At 43.6% G+C, this 24,554-nt stretch overlaps 1 protein-coding gene across 1 annotated transcript in view; it reads left to right on the forward strand.

Moving 5' to 3' along the window:
* Maml2 (mastermind like transcriptional coactivator 2) overlaps nt 1–24,554 on the forward strand; it is a 323,159-nt gene that overhangs the window by 221,059 nt on the left and 77,546 nt on the right. The window contains exon 2 of the mRNA XM_031344502.1: nt 15,817–17,454. Within this exon, the coding sequence (XP_031200362.1) occupies nt 15,817–17,454 (1,638 nt within the window). The remainder of the gene's footprint in view (nt 1–15,816; nt 17,455–24,554) is intronic.

The following is a 24,554-nucleotide window of genomic DNA, read 5'->3' on the forward strand; positions in this document are numbered from 1 at the left end:
CACACACACACACACACACACACACACACACACACACACACAGTTGACAATACACTTCATTACGTTCCTGGTTGCTATGTTTATCCCTATGTGTGGTAGCATGTCCACTCACAGCAACTTAGCTCAAGGTTGGTTCTAACTCTCATACTGAGTGCTGAGACTTCACTAGACTTTGGGCTTCAACTCTGGCACACATGGAAGTATTTGTCCATTAGAGTGACTGTCTAATGTACACAACAGATCATGTCACTGCCCTGCTGAAAACACTCTGCTCATGCTTCCTCATATGGTCTCTAAGCCAGTGAGCCCTCCTACATCTTCTTGAGCTAACTCCTCACAGTCATGCTGGGCCTAGCCTCTTCACAGCTTTACTGGTATACAATCCCTGAAGGCCTTCTTGTCACTGAAGTGTTTCCCTGGAAATAACCCCCTTGCATGAAGCACAAGGGCCCCCCAAGTGAAGACTTTTTGCTAAAGAGCATGGCTTTCGAAGAATTCAGAAAAAGAATCTATTGTCTAGGCAGTATTTATCAAGTTGCTCTCTGTCTCTGTCTCTGTCTCTGTCTCTGTCTCTGTCTCTGTCTCTCTCTCTCTCTCTCTCTCTCTCTCTCTGTGTGTGTGTGTGTGTGTGTAGGTCACACTTCATGGTAGAGGTGCATATGCATATGTGTGCTTGTGCATGTGGAAGCCAAAGGAAAACCTAATGTGCAATGCCTCAGGTGCAGCTCCAGGGTCTCACTGGTCCAGCGCTCGATAATTAGACTCAGCTGCTCCGCTTGACAGTGCTGGCATTAGTAGCTAGTACCACCATGCCCAGCTTTTTCACATACATGCTGAGGATTAAATTTGGTCCTCGGGCTCACAGAGTGAGCTCTTTGCTGACTGAACTATCTCACCAATGGCTGCTGAAACTTTTATTTTGTCATCTATAAAATGTATATGTTTCTTAAGGTTTCCAAAATAAACTTGTAATCATAATAGTAGTTGTGTTACTGGGAGATTTCTATGTGTCAAAGACTATTTAAGAACTTTACATATATTCATTTGATTTTGCATTATGTTTATGATAACTATGATTGGAGACCCTGGGCATTGACCCTGAGACCTCAACATGCTAGTCCAACTTTCTATCACTAAGCCACATCTGCATTTTAAAGATGAGAAAGCCAATGTAGAGAACTGTGAGAACTCACCGAAGGTTATGCTATGGATAAGGGAGCCTTGATTCAGTGAGACAGCTAGATGTGCTTCTGTGGATTGCCACTCTCCTTCCCTCTGTATACCCACTCCTCAGAACGCTGAAAGACACCCAAAGGCTATATACAGACAAGAGCTGAATGGTGAAGTTAGGACAAACCAAAGTGCTTGCCCTCATCTGGCCACAGAATACTTTGGACACCGGATGTGTGAGGGTTTTCCCACATACACTAACTGTATTTCTCTATTTTTCACTGCTGTAATAAAATATTCAAGGCTGGGTAATGTAAAAAGAACTGAAGTTTGTACAGCTCACTTTTGGAGGCTGAAAGTCCAAGGTAAAGTGGAACTTAGCAAGCAGGAAAGGACAGACTCTCTTTCTGTCACAAACCCCTCTTAAGGTCACCCAGGAGAATTACATTACTATCTTCTGGAGGCAAAAGCTCCATTGACACATGGGGCTAATTATTACACATCAAGCCCTACCTGTTATGTCTTCAATGTCCCATTATCTCTTACCACTAGAGCATTATCTACCAAACTTTCAAACCAAGAATCCTTAGGGCATAACCATGGTACCAACTTGAAGCTGGCAGCAGTCACCACAGGCTAAGGCTCAGACCCACACGACTACCTTCAACCTCAGATGCTAGTCACAAGACTGAATTGTGCCCTAGGTTTTGAGATGACCTGACTCTGAGCTAGAGTTAACTAGAGTTAGAGTTAGATTAATTAGAGTTAGAGCTAGATTAGGTTGCTAGAGTAGCTCACTAGAACCCAACAAACATATATACCAACCTGGTATAGAAGCTGTTATGGAGGGTGCTGATCCACAAGCTGGATGGGAGTTCTCAGAGAGAAAGGAAGGGAGAAGTCCTGGGCTCCCCTGGGCATGCCAACCTCTAGGGATCACCACAGTGTTACCTGTCTGGATGCTCTCTAAATCCTGGCAGTCGGGCTTTTATGAACACATCACTATGAATATGTAATTTATCAAATAATTAGCCATTTGTGCTCACACAAGCCTGCAGCCCCTTTCCTCCTCTTGGAGGTTTAATGGGGACTCGCTATATTTTTGTTGTATCAAGGTACCACACTTAACATTTATTAATATTCTATTATTTTCCACAGTCTGAATTGTAAATTTTATAGACATTGTCACAGTTGGATGTCAATACAGCTACTGAGTTGAAATTTTTATCCTGGTTATGAATAGGGTAAACTGAGGAAGAGAGGGATTAAGCAAATTCCACAGTGTTACCTCTCTGTTGTGAATGTTGTAGAAAGTAGAATAAAGACTTGAATCCAGTCCATGATACCTTAGTCTGAGTTCTGAACTAGAACAATAAATTGCCTCCAGAGGCATTATAAGACACAAAATGATACTTTTAATCCTTTCTGGGGGACTGAAAAAGACCCAATAGCAAGTATAACTACAAGTTCATCAAATGCACAAGGAAAGCCAAACATTGGGTGCAAAACAGAATGGTGATCGTATACCCACTCTAGGACAGAGAGGGCTGCGCTTGCATTCCACGTGTCAGGTGTTCATGCCCATGTGCCCTGCTCTGCCGCCACTCCTCACTCTCAGGACCTCTCTCTCTCTCTCTCTCTCTCTCTCTCTCACAGACACACACACACACACACATACACACACACACACATACACACACACACACACACACAGACACTCTGAACCTAGAGTTCATGATTTTTTAGCTCATCTGGCAGTCAGCAAATCCCAACAATCACGCTGCCTCAGCCCCTTCCAGCACTGGGTTTACAGGTGTACACAGCACCTGGCTTTTTCAATAGGTGCTGGGGATTTAAACTCAGGACTTCGTGCTTGTGCAAGCTCTCTTCTCCACTGGGCATCTCCTCAGTCCAGAGAGTTGTGAGCTGGGGGAGCTGGATGCTAGCAAACCAAACACAGCAATCAGGGATCTGGACTCTGGTCTAATGAAGGAAAGAGACAGGGTAGTGCAGGGAGCTAGTCAGGAGGCATTTTATCCTCCAGAAATGCAGCCAGTGGATACAATGTTAATTGTAAAGCGGGTACAATGGAGAAAAGTGTGTGGTTTGGGTGTGGGAGGCTAAGTCGCAGTACCCTTAGTCCTCAGTTCACAGGTGGCAGCTGGTGTGTTTGTGTGGTGGCGGTGGTGGAGGGGTGCCTTCTGCCTCATGTCTAAAAGTTAAATAAAATAAACAGCTAGAGGACTTCTGAGAATCCTAAGATTCCCAAGTTGAAGCTGTACCCCTGATACGTTAAGCAGGCCAAGCAACACACAGCAAAGAGTTTTAATTTAAGGAATGATGCAGAAGGAAGGCTGAGATAGGTCGATTCAAGTGTGTTCATCCTCACAACACTTCATGGAGAAGCACTGCACTGCGTTCTTGTGTGGAAACAGACTCAAGAACCCCAGCAGCTTCTGCCCACCCTCACTGTCCTCACACTCCCAGCTTACTGCTTTGACATAGAAAATTGGTTTTATTTTTGCTCCTTAAAAAGATTTATTTTTCAATATAGGTGGTTTTCATTTTTTTTCTCTTGTCTTCAAAGAAGCTGGCCACACATGAAGAACTAGACTCTGTCAGATACAGAAATCAACTTCCATCCTGTAATTACCAAACTGAGAAAGTTATATCAAAGCTAAGGCATTTGCATTGCTATAAGACAGCTTTTCAAAGAGTACCTCTCCTGCAGGCAGTATGGAGGTTGGTGTCTCTCAGTTACTGCTACTTAACTGATCAAGAAATACTTCCCATGAACACATGACAAGTAATTGGAGTTTTCCCAGAAAAGGTTTCCATTTTTTGGAAAACAAGGGGGTGTTTCTCTCTGCTCTTAAGTCTCACATTCTGGTCTAAAAGGCCTAACTTGCCTAAAGTACTGATTTGGGGTTTTTGTTTGTTTCAATTATAACAAAATATCTTTGTAAACCTCTTCAATGTTTCATGGAACCAATTAGGTGAAAAGAAACATAGACTATAGAGCTGAGGTCCTCATCAGAGCCTCTGTCCCTATGGTTCACAGTTCCTCACACTGACGTTTAGAACAGAGAGAACACATCGACACTCTACACTGAACTTGGATACAGTTGCTATAAGAAAAACATTTCTCCCAAAGTTTCAAAAGGGTGACAACATCAATACCAAGAAACATCAAAGGCACTGTTTGGAGCTTTCAGGGACTGTGCCAAGCTGCCTTCCAAAACTACCACTTACCATGCTCACGTGATGCAGTTAACAAGGAGCAGAACCCTGCATGGTCCCAAAGGGCTCCTCTTGCTCTTGTATCCAGGTTATGGCCCCCAAACCAGTTTGCCATTGCAATCCTCAAGTGTCCAAACATGACTCCCATTGAAGGTTCATTTCCAGATTGTTCTTTTGGACTGAAGGGAGAATGGTGGAGATGTAATCTTGGGACCTCCTCAGAATAGCCATGCAGACATGTAGAGATAATGGGAAGCCTGTTCTGTCTGTACTGTGGTGAACAGGTCTCATTCTCGATCAAGAGTGTTCCTCTTCCATAAAGGCTATAGAAGAGTTGGGATAACTTGGAAAGTTAAAAAAGACACCAAAATAAATATGTATGCTTAGCTTTTCATTTTCATTTATTCTATAAAACCTTTAATTTGAATACAATTGTTAGCTTGTTTTCTTCTTTGTTTTAATTAGGAGTAGTTTGTTGCAAGCAGCAGGAGCTGTCTTAAAAAGGCTCCAGTGAACAAAAGTGTGTCTGTGACCAAGTGTGGAAAGGTAAATTGTAGGAATATCACTGAATCCCCCTAAGTATTGGAAGCTGTATTGGAAAGTTGGAGACTTCCCCTGCCTGACTACTCTTTCTTCCTGCCTTGCCTTCTGGGTCAGTTCCGTTCTCCTATATCCTGCAGATGAACCATGCTTTCTCTGTCTCTTCCTGTGTGTCACTACAGATGACTGTCTTAAGAGACAGAGACAGGAGACCAGCTGTCTTAGTCACTGTTCTATTGCTGTGAAGAGACGCCATGATCAAGGAAACTTTTATAAAGGAAAGCATTTAATTGGTGCCTTGCTTACAGTTTCAAGAGCTTAGTCCATCACCATCACACCAGGGAGTAGTTAGATTTGGTACTGGAAAAGTAGCTAAGAGCTACATTCTGATTTGGGGAGAGAGAGAAAGAGAGAGAGAGAGAGAGAGAGAGAGAGAGAGAGAGAGAGAGAGAGAGAGAGAACCTGGCATGGGCTTTTGAAACCTCAAAGAAGTGACACATTTCCTTCAACAAGGTCACACCTCCTAATTCACTCCCTGGTAACTAAGCATTCAAATATATGAGCCTATGTGGTCAGTCTTCAAAAGTACCAGAGCAGCCATATCTCCCCTTTCAAATGCTCCTGACGGTAGAGCAGAGGAGCCTTTGTTTTGATTACCCATTGCTAAAACATAGTTAAAACACTCAGTTTGAGCCCACTGTCTGCCTTGATTCTGTCTACTGGGGCTGGATAAGTGGAATGTTCTAGATTAAAAACCTTTCAAGCAGGAATGTGGGGTGTGGTTAAGAAGGGCAGAGATGCTGGGTGGTGGTGGTGCATGCCTTTAATCCCAGCACTTAAGAGGCAGAGGCAGGCGGATTTCTGAGTTTGAGGGCAGCCTGGTCTACAGAGAGAGTGTCCAGAGGACAGCCAGGGCTAAAACAGAGAAACCCTGTCTCGAAACTCCCACCCCAAAAAAATAAAAAAATAAAACAAGGCAGAGATATGCAGTGACCACCCACTTCAATCTGCTTTATAAGTAATACGCATTCAATGCAGGAAAATAAGAAAATATTGACATGTGAACAATGAGAAAAGAAAACTCCTTCTACCATCAGAATATCATTCACCATCCCAAAGTTTCTTATAAGCGTTTTTATTTGCTTTAAACATTCCTCTCCCTGGTAGATTACTTCAAGTCATACTAAAGATAATATGCATTGGCCAAAAAGAAAAAAGAAAAAAAGAAAAACCAGCTATAATCCACTAAGTCTTTCCCTATAGGTTATTTTATAACACAGGAGACCAGACTAAAAATGGAACTTAATTAATAGAGTTATTTGAAATTATAAATATTGTAAAGGAAACTGGCAAGGAATTGTCAACAGATAAGAGTCACACCCTTAGATGGAGCAGTCATGAAAAAGATTTCTGCTGGGTCCACCCTCAGAGATGAAAGGAAAAAGAGAGCTGGCTACAGCAAGAGAGGGGAGTCCTGGGAGGAAGCGCATACCTAGGGGAAGGAGATGGAGGCACAAACTAAAAGTGAAATGACTGTTTCTGTTCTTAGCATTAAAAAGAAAGAGATGGAGGGAGGAAGGGGACAGGGACGGGAGAAACAGCAAAGGAGGATGAGAATTGCTGGAGAGGAAGAGAGAGAAGGCAAAGGTTGTATGTTGGTCTGAATAGGACATACCTTTTGTTACTACAAGGACAACACGAGTCAAGAAGATGTGAGGCAGGTGGTCAGAGCCTCAGACTGTTCTGAAAGCAAAGAAAATTTGAAAGGAGGGGTGTGACTTAGAGCCAGATACTAGGAAAGGAGGGACTTTTAAGACTTACTGAAGTCCCGCAAGCTACTAACAGTAGAAGAAGGCTGGTGTGAAGCTAAGAAAGGCTTTGACATTGTGTTTTGAAAACATGGAATATATCAATAGTCATACTTCAGCCCCAAACAATGAACAGACAATACTGGTTCTCTCTGGCACATACATTTGCAGATGCTGACCAACATTTTGGAACAAATCTAATTCCCACCAGCACAGAAACTAGCAGCTACTTCTTGAAGCATCTGTGCTTTCTCTTCTTCTCCAAAACCTTTCAGCTGTACCATAGGAGGTAACAGTACTACACCTGGACAAGAAATGCTGTCAGCCAGCGATGCTTACAAAGACAGGCTTCATTTATGAGCCTAGGCAGAGAAAGAAGCATTGGTGCCATGTGCTAAGTGCCCAGACCAACTGGATGCCCAATAACACTAATCACCAATTAGTCAGTGAGCGTTTCCCTGGGCTAGAGCTGGGATGGGTTAGTGGAGCCATGAGAAGCTTGCCTCCTGTTGACTTCTGAAATCATACTGAAGTTAAAAAAAAAAAAAAAAAAAAAAAACTCACATACCTGAACCAGTTGCCAAGAACAATACAAGGCAGAAAGTGCTAAAATCATCATAGCAGAGCCAAAAACTATGAGAGAAAGCAGGATGCCATGAGCTAGCCTTCCAGAGAACCCTTTGGAGCTAGACCCTCCAAGTGAAGTGGGAGGGAGCACTGTCATGATTAATGATGTTTAATGCACTGCGCGTTCTGCGAAGGACATTTGGAGTTTTAGGAGTAGAGCCAGCATGTTAGACATAGCATTTACTTTGGATTCACTTCGATATATTTTGGGCAAAAAAGTGAGTCACAGATAAAGTATTTCATGCACAAAGCAGTTATTCTTTTTTTTCTTCAGGCCTTAATAGAATATTGTGTTCTTCTCTGTGTGCAACACAGCAGGTCCATCTCTGAAAGGCTCCTGCAAGTCCTTGCAGGGATTCTGGGAACAAGCTGGGATGACTGAGGATATCATTATCATGGACTGGATCTAGAATGACATTATTTAATGTAGTAGTTGACTACGTGGGAAAGATATCTACTTTGAATATCTTTAAATCAATCTTAAAGTTAGCATACAAACTAGCATGTCTTGTGATATTTTTACATACACACACACACATATATATATATATGTATAAATGTCTGTATTTATATGTATGTATATACTGAAATCCTGTCTTAAGAATAAATAAAGAATTCTCATTTTTATTTTGGGTTTTATAAAGAATGGTTATTCTGTTGACGTGATAAAGTCTCTTGAAGCTTGAGTCTTAAGGACTAAAGTTATAGACAGAATTTCCAGACACATCTAGTATATTTTCCCCAGCTTGTCTACCAACAGCAAAGCCCTCAACCAGCTCAAACCCCTCTATTTTTCTTAAAGGAGTAAAAGTTTGTGTCTAAACTTCACACAGAGAGTGTGCCTTGCTGCTGCGCATACTCCTCCTGGCACGGGAGTCATGAGGACCTTCTGCCTTCTGTGCCAGTTTGGGATCAGCACAGAGGTGTACGATTGCCCTGAGCCTATCACCATATCCCCACCCCTTCAGTTTTGCCTCATTTTGATGATCTTCCTTTTCCCCTTGGCTCCAGTTCTCCAGGCTTTACACTGGTGTGGACGCTACTGGGATGTGGCTTGGGCATGAAAAATCTCCCCACAGCCACAGACTTCTTGGTAATTGACTTAGTGCCTAAAAGAGTCAGTGTCCTGGGGACTGAGACAAACCCATGGCTATTTTGGAAAGCAATTCAGCCACAGCCAGCATCATGGCAAGTACATAAGCAATGAAGCATTGAACCCAAAGCCCATGCTTAGAGAACCTGCAGTCAGGTTGGGCACAGTCAATATAGCAACATCAAGTCACAAAGAGTCCATAGTTCTATAAGGCTAAGAAAGGAAGGGAGCTTTACAGTATCTTCGGAAAAGGACCTAGATCTCCAGTTTCTTCACTCCTTCAGTAAAGGATTTTTCTGATGATAAACTTGGAAGTGACGAGGAAATGCAAATCAGGGAGGAATTACTCTCCCCCTTGAGAGTTGTGATGAGCTCAAATGTATTATTCCAAGATCCCAGACATTTCACTGGAGTAACCAATGAGAAGTCGCATGTGATCTTTTGGGTCAGTAGTCTCTTTCTAGATCATCCCTTTTTTCTAGCAACAACCACATCTCCAATGGGCAATAAGGAAAGCTCATATCATGGGACCCAGGTAAGTACGCATGCGTGCACGCACCTCCAGGCAACTACAGATTTCAGTCTTGCACGCATGCCTGATTGAGAGGGACAGGTCTCTACCTGGGGGAGGACTGTGGCCTACAGAATGAATTGTTACCTTTGTGAGGTGCATTCCTTGTTCCTAAGGCAGCACAGAACACAAAGAGTACATTTAGTTTGTGGGAAAGGATGGGGACAGGGGGAGAAACAGAAACCAGAGAATTGTGCAATCATGGCCCTTTCAAATCCCTCCAGGAAGTTTATGTTTCAAGGCCTTTGGAAGAGTGAAGTGCAGCTGTTTGAAACAGAGCTGTTTACTGATGGGCCACAGCCCCCTATGAGTGCTCTTGGTACCACCTCTGCAGCCCTGAGGATGGCAGGTCACTGCATATAGACTTATCTAGCCTAAGCAGGCTTGTGCCTACCCCAGCAGAGACCATATGTCTCAAAAGGCAAGGGGATGTTCAGAGACGACTGAGGAAGGGGGAGCGGTGAAGAACGGCAGCCCACTGGATCTTAACAGAAGAAAGTCAGGAGTCCTATGTGGAGTGTGAACCAGACTAGATCTGTTGTGTGGACGGCCACACCCCAAAGAAGCCCTTCAGATGACCAGACAGAGGGTGCATTCAGTATAGCATCTCACACACCAGCATAGCAATTTTGGATTTCTTTTGAAAAATTCAAAGTCCCCTTCATGGTATCTCCTTTTAAAGCCTTGAATGACAGCACAGGATGGGGCTTAGAGCTTTCTCTGTGTAGTTAATAAACCTGCTCACTGGTGGAGTGACCTCTTGTTTCTTCTCTCTCTTATAATGAAGCTTTAAGACTGCCACGCAGAGATCTAACCAATCATGGCACCATTCTCTTCCTGCAGTCTGTCCTTAGGATAGATGTGTCCTTACACATGCCCTGGACATGCTGAACATCTTCATGCTGCTGCTCTTTCTTCTTGGCTGCCTCTACATGCACACTGTGTCCAGAACAGTGTAGATGAGCGACATGGTGAAGGCCAAAAGGCAACACAACAGCATGTCAACAATCAAGAGGCTGAGTGGGCCTGTGTTGGTACATTGCTTCATGGCATTGCTAGCTTCTGTTGCAGAAGAGAGTCTCATTGTGTAGGCAGGTATCGATACCTCACATTCCCCTGCCTCAGCCTCCAGAGTATTGGGATTACAGGTATGCACTGCCACATCTGCCTGTTCCTATATAACTGTAATGCCAGGACCCACAATTTCTTATATGCTGAAAAGATTCAGTGGCACTCTTCAATAGAATCTCAGTTTAAAAAGATTCAGGACTGGGTTTGGCCCTTAGTCGTGGGGCCCTTGCTCAGCATGCACAAGGTCCTGTTCAACGATTAACAATACCAGGAAGGGAGAAGGAAAAAAGAGTAGGGGAAGGCAGGCATTCATTTTGCTATTTTTGTCTAATGAGAGCCTTTCATGATTCTTTGTTTTTCTTGTTTTTAAAAACACTTTCTTTCCTGGAAAAAAAATACTTAAAATTTCACTTTGCAACAGGTTTGCATAAAGATAAATAAATGAATATTATATATGTATTAGCTATTTGTGTTGTTGCTATGACAAAAGCAGCTTAAGGAAAAAAGGGATTATTTTGGCTCACAATTCCAGGGTACAGTCAGTCACGGTGAGGCAGAAATGACAACAGCTTAGCAACCTATGGTTAGCCTGCATTCATGGTCTCGAAGCAGAGAAAGACGATGCTTGAGCTCAGCTTGCTTTCTCCCTTTCATTCAGTCTAGGACCTTAACCTGAAGAAAGGTACTGCCCACATTCAGGGTATAGTGAACCTAATCTAATAATCTCTTATTATAGTTATGACCAGAGGCTCCTCTCTTGGGTGGTTTTAGATTCTGCCAAGTTTACAATGAATGTTAACAACCATAATATACAAGAACATTCATATAGCTTAAAAGCTAACCATTTTTTTCCATATTCAAATGAATTAACACATTTTAGTGGGCATTAAGGCTATGGTGACCCCGTGTACTGAGTTATCAGCCCTCAGTAGCAACTTGTCAATATAATAAAAACTACTTTTTAGAACCTTCTGTCATCTCTGAGCCTCGGGACATGCTTCTCTTCTCTTGTCCCATGCCACCCAAGTTACCTGAAGGTACAACTGGGCAGCTCTCAGCTCCTCTGTTCTGACCTCCACCCTTCTCGGTTTAAAACCTCAGCCTCACTACTGGTCGCCCACTTCCAACTCACATTGTCTTAGGTCCTAGTTCTCCTTTTGGCAAATGTTCATTGTGCTTTCTGAGAAGCTGTTTCACACTCAGGCTTTAACGATAGTGTCTGTCCATTCTCCTCTGTGTCTGACTGGAACCTCTTAGAGACTCTATACCATAATTCAGACTCATGTGTCTGGAGAAAAGATTTTACTTCCGCAACAGAAGTACTTTAAAGATGCGAGCTTTGAGCGTCATTTAGATTGTACGGTACCAGTAGTTCAATCCATGTCTACTATATCTGTGTATTTGATGGATCTTGGTGAGATGGTTATGATTAGAAACTTCTTGAAGGTGGGATGCAGTCTATTTCCAACACAATCTCTCCACAAAACTCTGTCAGTAGTGTCATGCCTTGTAGGGTTTGGAGTGTGTGTGTGTGTGTGTGTGTGTGTGTGTGTGTGTGTGTGTGTGTGTGTGTAGAACTGAACCTAGCATTTTCTGCAAGCTGCATGCTCCCTCTACCATGAGCAGCATCCCTAACCCTCAATGGAGCTTTAACTGTATCTCTGCCTCCACAGAGCCACACATCTCTTTTTCTATTCCCATCTTTCGGTATCTTCACCTATGGTTAGTGGCTACCTTCAATCCCCACTCCTTTGGTATTTACTATTCTCTAGGCTTGGGTAGGAAAGGATCCCAAAGTTAATCTTTTTGTAGAGCACAGAAGTGAAATATCTAAGCTAAGCTAGTAAAGTGAGTCAATGTGAGAATCAGCTTTCGGTGTCTGGCCCTCAGGATCCAGACGCAGGTGGTATTTATCTCTGAGTCCTCCATGGAAGCACTTGCTTGAACTCCTGGCTTCATTTCTGACTGCTTGTGTGACCTAGTCACAATGTTACTCAGTCTTCAAACTCACCTTTCTTGTCTAGAAAAGAGGGAAAGCATACAGCGCTGAAAGAGCAGTAAACAGTGTTGTTTTGAAGAGTGGGAACTCTAAGATTTATTTACCTAGATGAAGAGCTTGCTCAGCTCAAGGTCTGGTTCTAAGGTCCTGAATAAATGACTGTTAGTGTTGCTATCTCCAGAGCTTGTATCAATTGCTCCTTCTGGGCCTGATTCTGCAATCCTGGGCCACATCCCGTAGTGAATACAGGCCTGGAGAGGAGTGGCTCGAGAATCTGGCAGAACAAGTTTTTAGTAGGTTTCTGGTTTTTGCTTTTTCAATGCAGTGGAAAATAAATCAAAGGTGAAAAATGCAAACCTAGAAAAGAATGCATTTCATTGTTCTTTCTGGGGGGACCTTTCACATGCAGCTCATGCTGAAATCAACCACACGCCACATAGCTGCATCTGCTCCTGCTTCTTCCCTACCCTAGAACAGACAGCGGACACCTTGAGTCTCTTCTGGTCACGGGTTGGCTGTCATTTTTCTGGGAGCAAAGAAGGCAGAGAGCAGAGAAGGAGCTGGGGAAGCCCCACTGTTGACTGAATTCTGTTCATAACTGATTGGACAGCTGGAGGGATGGGGTTAGACTGCTTGGTTAGTACCAGAAGTCTCATCCACACTAACTTGAGCCGTCGGGAAGTCACTCCAAAGACTGTAGTGTATCAAAGACTGCAGAGCGATGCAGAGATCCTCTCCACTTCGCTTCTGCTTCTCTAAAGCTTATGTCTGCTGTGCCTTTCCAGCTAGTTCCCAGGTTCAGTAAATCACTATGCAGCCAGCCTAGTAGCTCTGACCTCACTTCCCACAAAGCTACAGTTCTAGTGGAGGATCCGCTGGCCCAGTATGGGTTAGGTTGCTTTCCTGCTAGAGTCACACTTGCTCCACCAGCACCTTAACCTCCATCACAGCCAGACACCACCTGTGCATGGGCAAGCAAGACAATGAGATGGCTGGAACAGGTTTTGATGAGCAAGGTGGCAAGGAATACAGTTCACACCCAGTCCTGCACTGTATCCTGAACGTGCCCAATTCTACCACGTTTTACCTGAGGTCTAAGCCTGCCCTGTGCTCACTGCCACTGGCCATCTTCCTGCCAGGTGGACCTTGGTCCTAGACTGACTGGCTGAAACATAACAGGATGGAAATGGTTGGCTTTGGACCTAAACAGACCTACACTTAATAGCTGTGTGACCTAGAAAAGTGTTATCCCTATGAGCCTTATTTTCATTATCTATAAACTGCATACCTAATGTGTATCTAACGAGCTGTTAGGCAGATTCAAGGCAATAAAGTTATCATGCTTTAAATCCCTGGCATATAAAGTCTATACAGTGCTATGAATTTCCTTTGCTTGACTCAGAGTTATTCAAAAGGAAGGGAAGGAAGAGAAGGAATAAAACTTTCTGAAAAGCATTTCAACCTCAACGACTTTGCAATTATCCTGAGCGGACATTAAATAATTCAGGTCTGTGGGCAGAGCCATGGAAACCACACTGTGGTGGAGACAGTTCTCGCTTTAGAGATGAAGCAGCTATTGGTTCAGGGAACCAATGAGGAATGGTTTATCCTTTTGAAACATTTATTGGTATGACTGCATGGTTGTTCAAACTTGCTCCATGGATGTGAGATTTCAAAAGCTCAGTCTGTTGCCTGGGTTAGTGAAGGCAGTACTTTGGCATTGTGAGCTGTACAGGTATGTTGCTGTGAAAATGCACAAAGCATGCACAGAACATGTGCAAAACAGAAAGCCGGGACTTTTCTTATAAACTATAGTTATAGAGTTACTGCTGTGAACATTGCGCCAAATTTTTATATGAGTTATCTAGTTCTTTCCTATGAGACTTTTGTCAGTTTGGGAAACAGAGGCTCAGGCAAGCCTGGTGAGTTGCCAGGTCCCTGCATTGCAATGTAAGCTTGGCTTAGCCTGGGCCCAGCACCTCTTCTCCTAACACATGTACAGTACTGCGTTTCAATTTGGTTTTGTTACAAGATTTAATGAGTGTCTTGGTCTGAACAAGGCGACCTCACATAGGCTTATATGTTGGAATGCTTGGTCCTTGATGGAAGTGTTTGGGAAGGATTAGGATGTGTGGTCTTGTTGGAGGAGATGTGTTACTAGGAGTTATCTTTAAGGTTTCAAAAGCCCATACCAGGCTCTGTCTTTCTCTCTCTCTCTCTCTCTCTCTCTCTCTCTCTCTCTCTCTCTCTCTCTCTCTCTCTCTCTCTCTCTCTCTCTCTCTCTCCCCTCTCTTTCTGCTGGCTGCCTTCAGATCAGGATGGACAGCTCTTAGCTACCTCTCTACCACCATGCCTGTCAGCTTCCCACCATGATGATAAAGGACTAACCCTTTGAAACTATGAGCAAGCCCCCAAATAAATGTTTTCTTTTAAAAGAGTTGCTGTTGTCATGATGTCCCTTCACAACTGTAGAGCATTGACTGAAATAAAACAAAAACAGAAGAAAACGGCCTCCAGGAAAACCTGCACCTTAAGTGTCTCATTTAATAAGAGCATGCCCACATAGCATTGGAGACAAAGATAGTAAGCTTCGAGGCATCCTAGATCTTAAGTGAGGAAGAAATGTCTGGGAACCCTGGATGTGGCCAAAGGCTGAGTGGATGCAGTGACGCTTTGCTGTCATCTAGCCCATCACAGGCCCCATTGCAAAGTGATGGGATTATGGAAGTCAGAGGTCTCCTTGGTCCTGAGAACGGTTCTAACATAGAGGATGCCAAAGAGGGTAAGGGTCAACCTGGGAAGGAATATAAAAAGAAGCTAGGAGTTTTGTACTTCCTTAAATCTGTTGGTGCTTCCCAACTTGGTCAAAGTGTGAGCACCTTGAGTATGTAGCTGCCCTAGCATTTTATGTGCATGTACATGAGACGTTTTTCTTTATTCCAGAAGAAAATGCATGCTTGGGTACTGTGAATAACTCCTTACATGTCAGAGAGATTCTTCCCCTATTAACCAATAATGGGGGTTAATTTCTCATGGGGACTGCTATACCTCTAACTAATTTAATCTTCTCCTGTGTATCCCATTGTATTCTAGACTAAGTCGCACTGGAAGAACAGATAAACTTGATGTTGAAAGCAAAAGCTGTAACTTGGATGACAGAATGTTTGCCTAATATGCTGGGTTAGATTCCCAGCACCATGTAATCCCAGCTACTAAGCACGTCAAAGCAGGAATACCAGAAGTTCAAAGGTACCCATAGGTACACAGCAAGTTTGAGACCAACTTGGTATAAATAAAATCCTGCTTTGCCTCCAAAAACAACAACAACAACAAAGAAGGTTTTTTTTTTTTAATTTATTAAATTGCATCTAGAAGCCAGAAAGATGAGTCAGGGGTTAAAAGCACTGGCTGCTCTCCAGGGGGACCTGGATTCAATTGCCAGCACCCACATAGTGGATCACCACCAGAACTGACTCCAGTTCTAGGGCCTCTGATGCCATCTTCTGGCCTCCTCAGATATAAGCCATTCAGGTGGTTCATGGACATATAGCAGAGAAAACACTCATACACATAAAATAAAAATGAATAATACATTTACAATGCTTTTTCAAAATTAAGTATAACATTGCTCTTGTTTAAAGGTATAATTGGATAGGAATCTTAAACATGTGTGTTTTATTTCATTTCTGTCTTTCAGCTCCAGGGCTCTTTGAAAAGAAAGCAAATAGTCAACTTGTCTCCTGCCAACAGCAAGAGGCCCAATGGCTTTGTTGACAGCTCATTTCTTGACATCAAAAGGATCAGAGTTGGGGAGAACCTTTCTACAGGTCAGGGGGCCCTCCCAGTAAATAATGGACAGAGTCAAATGATGCCAGGGCCCTTGCCCATGAATCCAGCACCCCTGAGGAAGACTAATGCTCTACCACCTCCTGTACATTCTCCTGGCAACAATTTGTTTAACATGGGCTTAAAGGAGGTGAAGAAAGAACCTGGGGAGACCCTGTCTTGCAGTAAGCACATGAATGACCAAATGACACAAGAGAGTGTTTTTACTAATAGGTTTGGAGATGACCCTGGAGATCAACTGATGGACCCTGAGCTGCAGGAACTGTTCAATGAACTGACCAACATATCAGTGCCTCCCATGAGTGACCTGGAGCTGGAGAACATGATCAATGCTACCATTAAGCAGGATGACCCATTTGGCATTGATTTGGGTCAGCAGAGCCAGAGGAGCACACCAAGACCCTCCCTGCCCATGGAGAAGATCATTATTAAAAGCGAATATTCACCTGGTTTGACACAAGGCAGTTCAGGCTCTCCCCAGCTGAGACCCCCATCAGCTGGCCCTGCATTTTCCTTGGCTAACTCTGCACTCTCCACTTCCTCCCCAATCCCCACAGTTCCCCAGAGTCAGCCTCAGCTTCAGACAGTATCAGGAGCAAACAGGGCCTTGCCAAGTTGGCAAGAGGTATCCCATGCTCAACAGCTCAAGCAGATAGCTGCAAACCGCCAGCAGCATGCACGGATGCAGCAGCAGCAGCAACAGCAGCAGCAGCAGCCACCTCCCAGCTGGCCAGCCCTGCAGTCCTCTGCTGGGCCATCCCCAGGGGCATTTGTGCAGGAAAAAATCCCCAGCCCTTCCTTCAACCAGCAACCATTCAGCCCACAGGGATCGCCCATGCCTGGGGTGACTGGCAGCAGCAACCAGTCCAAAGCAGCTGCCAATTACACATACAAGGCCAGCCCCTCAGCCCAGGCCGGACACCTGGACGTGCTTCTGCAGCAAAAGCCTCAGGATCTTAGTCGAAGTTTTATTAATAACCCGCACCCGACCTTGGAGCCCCGGCATGGCAACACCAAGCCTTTGTTCCATTTTAACTCAGACCAAGCAAACCAGCAGATGCCTTCTCTTTTGCCTTCCCAAAACAAACCTTCACTCCTGCACTATACCCAGCAGCAGCAGCAACAGCAGCAGCAACAACAGCAGCAACAGCAGCAGCAAGGCTCCCTAGTGGCTCAGCAGCAGCAGCAGTCACAGCCGCAGAGCTCATTGGTAGCTCAGCAGCAGCAGCAGCAGCAACAACAACAACAGCAACAGCAGCAGCAGCAACAGCAGCAGCAGCAGCAGCAGCAGCAGCAGCAGCAGCAGCAGCAGCAAGGTTCATTGACAGCTCAGCAGCAGCAGCAGCAACCATCCCAACCCACCCAAGCTTTACCAAGCCAGCCTTTGCTAAGGTCACCCTTGCCACTTCAGCAAAAGATCATGCTTCAGAAAATGCAAAATCAGTCCATCACGGGCCTGGGATACCAAGTCACTCAACAGCACAGACAGGTAAGGGCTCTGGGACTTCACCCCAGACCTCCCACAGGTGGTTAGCTGGGTAATTATGCTTTGAATACTCTTATGCTTTTGGTGAGGCACGATTAATACCGGAAACCCAGTGGTCCTGGTGGGCTCACAGGAGCTTGATTCTCTTGGTACATCTAGAGCAAGCACTAATGTTTTCTTATGCACTGTCAGTGCTTGGGGGCTCTGCAATGATCAGTGATTCTTGCAACTAATGCCTTGGTGGTATATCTAGTTGCCAACCATATCCTGGTATGCTTGGTATTCATTCATCCAACCAGAAAATCAGATCACTGTGTACTGCATTAGTGCACCTATGAAGAAGGCGTTGTGGTTATGGTTGCGCATTGGAATAGGGCTAGAGGTAATGCTGAGATTGGCCACCAATGTGACCAACTATTGTGTTTAGTCCTTGGCCACCCTGATAGATCTCAGTCCTACATCTCCAGGGACCCCTGCTTCTGCAGGCACCATCTAAAAACAGGACAAAGCACCGTAAACCATCACTTTAACACTACACAAGCAATGGCAGGCAGACTCAAAGGTCTTTCCCAGTGAGTGGAAATCAGGAGTGGCTTCCATAAAAAGTTATGACTGGTGAGATAACCATGAATTTAGCAAAGTAAATTTGTTTATACAAATAGACCCATAGTTGTTTTATGTCCTCACATTTTACATTAAATAGAGGTTGAATTTTAGCCTGGCAAACAGGATCAAGAAATTTATCCTTCCTACAAAATACTACATACTGCTGAGTAAGAACTGAACCCCAGGAAACCTGACAATGGAACCTCTTTCTAGAAAGAAGGAAGACATTTGAATGTTGCATTGTTCACGTTGTTGGCAGGTGTGCATCACCATAGAGCAGCAAGCTGCATGATAGAGGAAGGAATACCACAGAGTGACAGCCGGAGGGGGAAACCTCTGTACTAAGTAAAGATTTAAGCTCCAACCCTCACCCCCCCCCATGTGTGTGTGTGTGTGTGTGTGTGTGTGTGTGTGTGTGTGTGTTCTAATTATGAGTAATGGAAGCGACTTGGGTAGGCTTGTATATATTTTACAACACTGATATGACATAATAATCACACAGTCCTTTCATAAAACAGAAAATTTTAGATGACTTAAAAATACATCACAAACCTTCCTCCCAATGCCACACACACTTTTTCTGGGTGAGCATGGGTTCAAATTCTCTCTGGATATTCCCTGCTGTGCCTCCTCAAGCAGCTTGCTGAAGCTATCTCAGCTGATCCTCCGAGCTACGAGTGGATTATGGGTGGTAAAAATAGGAGCTGGGTTTTTGAATGTAGAATAGAACAAGGTAATTTCCAATGCAGACTATATAATAAGTGGGAATTATTCAGATTCTCATGGAAAGTTCCATAAATAATCAAAATATCCCCTTTAATGAAGCAAGCACTTGTGAAAAGGGGGCTTGAGATTTACACAAGAGATGTGAGTTCTAACATGTAAACAGTACTGAAGACATTAAAGAGAGTTGCTGCTGCTGCTTCAGCACCAACACTATGACATACATGTAGCAGGTCAGTCTCTCTGACTTAGATTTATAACCATGGAAACAACCAATAATAAAATACATGTGCTGATAACTTACTCTACAGAGAGGCTGGTTTCTGTCTCTTTGTCTTGAAGTTCATCATTTAATTCCTATAAGAGAATTCTTCACATCATACAGGTCAGAGAATTGAGGCCACAGACAATTTCAACATCTTTCTAAACTCAAGTGATCAAAAGTAGAGCTCGGAGACTACTGTAGCTTCAGAGCTGTACATTCAACCACTAGGAAATACAGCTCATGGGTAGGATTTGCTAGGAAGTGAATGCCACAGTAGATCATTGTAAGGACTGTCAAGAACCCTTTTTTCTGTATTAATCTCTAGCAAAATAATCTATATAGAAGGTTGAAGTCTTTGTGGGACAGAATGTTTCTGACTTGTAGCCTTCAGGGCTATAACAAAAGGATTTTTTTAAATCTGTATCATTCTTAAGCTTCCTGAGGATAAATACTGTGCAACTAAGAAAATGCACGGTTTACAGTGGTAAATATAACTATGGTGCTCCCACCACCAGCATCCTCCTTCTTATGGCTAGACCCACTGCTAGGACCATCAGCTGCACATAGCTCTGGACCCTCCTCTCTCCAATCTCATCCTAGCTTCTAGGACTCACACCCATCAATGTATGCTGATCACCAAATCCGCAGGCATCTCCCCAATGGTCAAGACCATTTCCACCTATTTCAATGAGTATGCCAAGAAAATATTTATCTTTTTAAAGCATGCTTAAGAAATGACAGGCGTGCTAAGAGCACTTCAGGCTACAGGTCTCTGTTACACATCAGCCAATGCCTTTCCATGAAATGGTTTGTCCCAACGTATTGGCTTATCAGCACTCAAAATGTTTTATATTTCCAAAAGATATTCCCTGTTGAACTAAAAATGCATTCTTTTTCAAAGCCATATGGCCAGATGCCTAAAAGTGTGAATATTTCTGTCCTAACATTGGATCTAAGCAACTCAAATGGATTCTATATTTGGTTTAGAATTCTCCAAGTCTGAAACTCCTAGGAGGGAATTCAGCCAATGAATGGATGGTTTGTTGTGACTGAAACACAAATTTATATATTCCCCCCTTAGTAGAAAGCCAAGTTCCTCAATCAAATCTTAAGAGCCTCAACCCACTCCCCCCACCTAGCCAAGAGGATACTCCACAATCTGTATCAGCCCTTGGTGTCAATCAAGCAAATACCCTGCTCTCCTCCCCATCTTCGTAAAGTAATTCTATATAATGCCTTAAACGTGAACACCCAGACAACTGTTTTCAAGATGCAACAAACACTGGTGAGAGAATAGCTCTCATATTCTATCAGTACTTCTAAGCATGATTAGCCAATGAAGGTGCATACAGGGATAGAAATTTTGGACCAGATAAAACTCTTTTCTCAATGGAAAAATCATCTTGAATTCAAAGTTTTATAGAATAACATCCAAGCCTCTGCTGGAGGCTCCAAGTTAGCTGAAGGTACCATCAAACTGTGTCAGCAGCAGGAACTGGGTCCATAGAGGAGATCAGGATAGAGAAAGAGGGGATTTAAAGAGCCGAAAGCCGAAGAGAGCAAGGAAGCAATCAGTATAGAGACTGGAGGAGGAGACAAGCCTATGGCCAAGGTTGAATAAGGGAAATGAAATCTGGACAGAAGGTAGAGAGACTCAAGGGAAGCTGAGTGACTACTGCCAAGGGCCTGTGGCCATTTGGTGACTTCAGTTATGACGTACCTTGGCTGCATCTTGCCAAGATGGAAAAAGGATGATACAGTGCAGTTATGGGCTATCAGTGCCAGGCCAGAAGCATTCCATTTACATTTTCACTTTATCTTTGAAATTTCAAAAATAAAGGTTTTAATACTTCATGAAATAAATGCTTAGACCAAGACACAAAATGATTTCTATCTATAATTCTGAGCAAGTGCTTTGAATTCTCAGAGCTTCTGGAGAATTTACTTGCTTGCCTTCTCCAAATCCATGATCTTCTTCAGTCTCCTGGTCTGTCCCACCAGAAGTCAAGAGCCAAAACTTCCAGGCTAAAGTCGGATCTGCTTCATTCTTAACATTGGCACTACCTTGAACTCATGTATTCATGCATTCAAAAAATGTGGAATGCCTACTATGTGCCAGGCACAGTTCTGGATTTGGATACTAGAAAAAACAAGGATGAAATGTAGAAATTGTCAGCGGTGGTGCACCCCTGTAGTTCCAGCACATGGGAGGCACAGGCAGACAGATCTCTGAGTTGGAGGCCAGCCTGGTCTACAGAGCAAGGTCCAGGAAAGCCAGGCCCACACAGAAAAAACACCAAGAAAAAAAAGGAAATCTAGAATCAGTAACTCTGAACTTTTGTTTTGTTTTGTTTTTAACTAAATAATCAAGTAGATTTTTAAAGGAGCTATTTTTTTTTAATAGTACAAACATACCCTACTCTGGTTACTAGGTTCATGAGCTACAACTCAAATAAAGATGACAAAAGTACAGTGTGTGTGTGTGGTGTGTGTGTGTGTGTGTGTGTGTGTGTGTGTGTGTGTGTGTGTGTGTATGCAGGTTACATATGTATAGGGATATGTGTTCAAGTGTGCATGCATGTGGAAGCCAGGGGTCAACCTCTGGTGGTGTTTCTCGGGCACTGTTCAGCCCTAGGCTGGCTTGCAGGAAAGCCTCAGGAACCCACTTGTCACCACCTGCACAGCACCAGGATCCCAAGCATGTCTGGCTTTTGCACGGGGGCTCTGGGAGTCAAACTCAGGTCCTGGCCCTGGCACAGCAAACCCTTTACCAACTAAGCCATCTGCTTGGCACACAGTGTAACTTTTAATGCAAAGACTGTGAAGCCTGGTTAGGTGTCTTAACTATAAAGAAAATTCATTCATCTCTTTGCTTCACACATTAGGACTTAAAAATCTGTTCAGAGTCACTCCCAGGTTTACCATAAGATAAACTGCGATTGCATTCATGAACCCATGTAGTGAGCACATCTCAAGCACCTACAGCATATGGGATACTGAGGGTTAAAGATTAGAAGACCCTCTTGCACTAAGCCTAAGTTTTCAGGACAGCATGGACCTCCCTATCAGTGAGGTTTTGGAAGAAGGCTGAGTGTCTCCCCTGCTTTGCAGATTCTCACTGGACACATACACCACCTCATCCAGATCATTCATAATCACACATGAGTCAAAGCACAGAGATGTTCCTAAGCCATGGCAATTACTCTTAAACATGCTAATCTACTCATTCACAGAACAAGTACCTCATTTCCATTTAATTTTATTACATTATTCTGGTATTTTTGCTCAGGGCAAATGGAGTGTATTAGCACAGAGAACCAACTCCAGTATCCACTGACAAAGAAATGATCACCATAGTAGGGGAGGGTGTCAGCCTTGAATCATCCTTGCTACACAAAGCCCAACTCTGCAGCCTGGGAAATAGCTTCTTCTCTTCTCTGGAGGCCTCTATGAGTGGCATGTACACTACAGGAGCACTTAATGCAGTAGGGAGTCATTCAGCTTGTTCTGAACTAGGAAAGGAAAAGGTGTAGGGTTAAGACATAGATTTGATCCTAAAGATGCAAATGCAAAAGGGTTAATGGAAACCCTGACAGATATGTCAGTGTGATGTGCATTCGTGTAGCAGCACAGTCTCCTCTGCACCTATTCTAATTCGCTTTGCCTTTTCTAATCAGCTGTCAGTTGTTATTTGTTTGCTTGGTTTCTTTTGGTGAAATCCAAAGAAGAATAAAAAGAACACACACACACACACAAACAACCCGTGTGTGTGTGTGTGTGTGTGTGTGTGTGTGTGTGTGTGTGTGTATTCAGAGCTCTAATCAGTGAATTTGCACAATCATGGTTTGTTAGACAGAAAAAAAAAACATGAGACTTAGAAGGTTTTTACAATAAGACATTTAAAGTTAGAAATAAAACTGTACAAATGTTTAGTCTGGTGGGATGAGAGAGGTGTCACATGAGTCACTAATCTTACTGTTCTTGTTTGTTTGTGTTTCAATCAAATTTACATGTGCATTTTCACAACATACATACAAACAGACAGACAGACAGATAGACAGAGACAGAGAGACAGAGACAGAGATAAAGATGGACAGACACATGGAGAGTGAGAGAGACAGAGACAGAGAGAGAAACACTAATTAAACTATTATGATGGAACTTGGTAGGGTGAATTTGAATTGTATTCTCCAAGAAATAAATCTAGTGGGGCATAATAATGAAAACCCAATAGCTGCTGTCCTGTGTGACCTGCAAAATCAAGTTTTCAAGGTCCCCCTGGATGCAAGTGAGGGAGCAGCTGACATTCTGGTCAATTGTCTTCCAATTCACGTGTGAATGAATCCCTTCCTCCCTGAATCACAGGAAGCCCACATTGTCTTCTCCCTGGAACCTGAGTCTCATCTCTGCCCTCCCCCAACCCCTGTAGCATGCAGGGACCTCTGGTTGCTCTTCTTGGTGCTCCAGAGGTCTTCATGGAAGGTGAATGCCTCAGCATCTGCACTTTGCTTCACACCTACTCTGAGTCTCTGGGTCTTTGTCCAACTATCCTCCTCCTTGGTCCTACTCTTTTCTTTCACCCTTATATTATTGAACAATTTTGGCTTAGACTTTCCTGAAACTTCCCCTAAGGCAACCCTTAAAAGATACAGAGGCAGGGATGCATAGACAATGGACTCATTATAGGCAATGAAGGTTGAGAGATGTTCCCTGGGGTATGATCCACGTTAGGGAAAGTCATGAGGCTGAGGAGCTGGCAGGCCTACCACCCTGTCCTACAAAGCTCAGGCACAAATAATGTATGATAATTGAATGTACCCATGGGCACACATACCCTGAATTCTTTCTGGCCGATCTCCCTTCTTGCTAAATGCTATCTAGCCCCACCTGCTTCCTCCCAGTCTTGCCAATATGTAACATGAGCATTTAAAGTAGTAGTTAAGATAGCTATTTACAAACATCTAAATGTTTTCATTTCCCTGGGATAAATCTTATTTTCTTATGTTACTTCCAAAGCCCTGTAGGATCTGACTCCACCCAGAGTCCCCTGGCTTAAAGCCTCCATTCCCAACCTTTCCTTGCCTTGACACCCAACCACCATCTAACTCTGCTCTTGCTTACTCCTGAGTGTCCTCTGACTCCTAAGGTGATACACACATTTTCTTCTTCCCCATGCACTCTTCATTCTGCCCCAAACGAAGTTCTTTTCTACTCTGGTCACCCAGGGTTTCTTGCCCTTCTAACTCCCTTTGCTCTAGCAACCCCCTGTACTTCCTGTTTTTTAGTGCACACCAGCCTTCATCTTTCTGTTGGTTCATCAATGGCATCCTAACTAGACGGCAAGGTAGTTGAAGGCAAGGATTATGTCTGTGTCTTCCAATTCCTGTTTTCAGAGCAGGAATCCACAGCATTTGCTCTCATCTGTCCCATGTGCCAAGCTGAGGTGTAAGTTCTGAAGGGGGCTTTTAATGAAGACTGAATCCATCTATGCCCAAGTACCACTTAAAAG

Source organism: Mastomys coucha, unplaced genomic scaffold (assembly GCF_008632895.1).
Source record: "Mastomys coucha isolate ucsf_1 unplaced genomic scaffold, UCSF_Mcou_1 pScaffold23, whole genome shotgun sequence".
Lineage (NCBI taxonomy): Eukaryota > Metazoa > Chordata > Mammalia > Rodentia > Muridae > Mastomys > Mastomys coucha.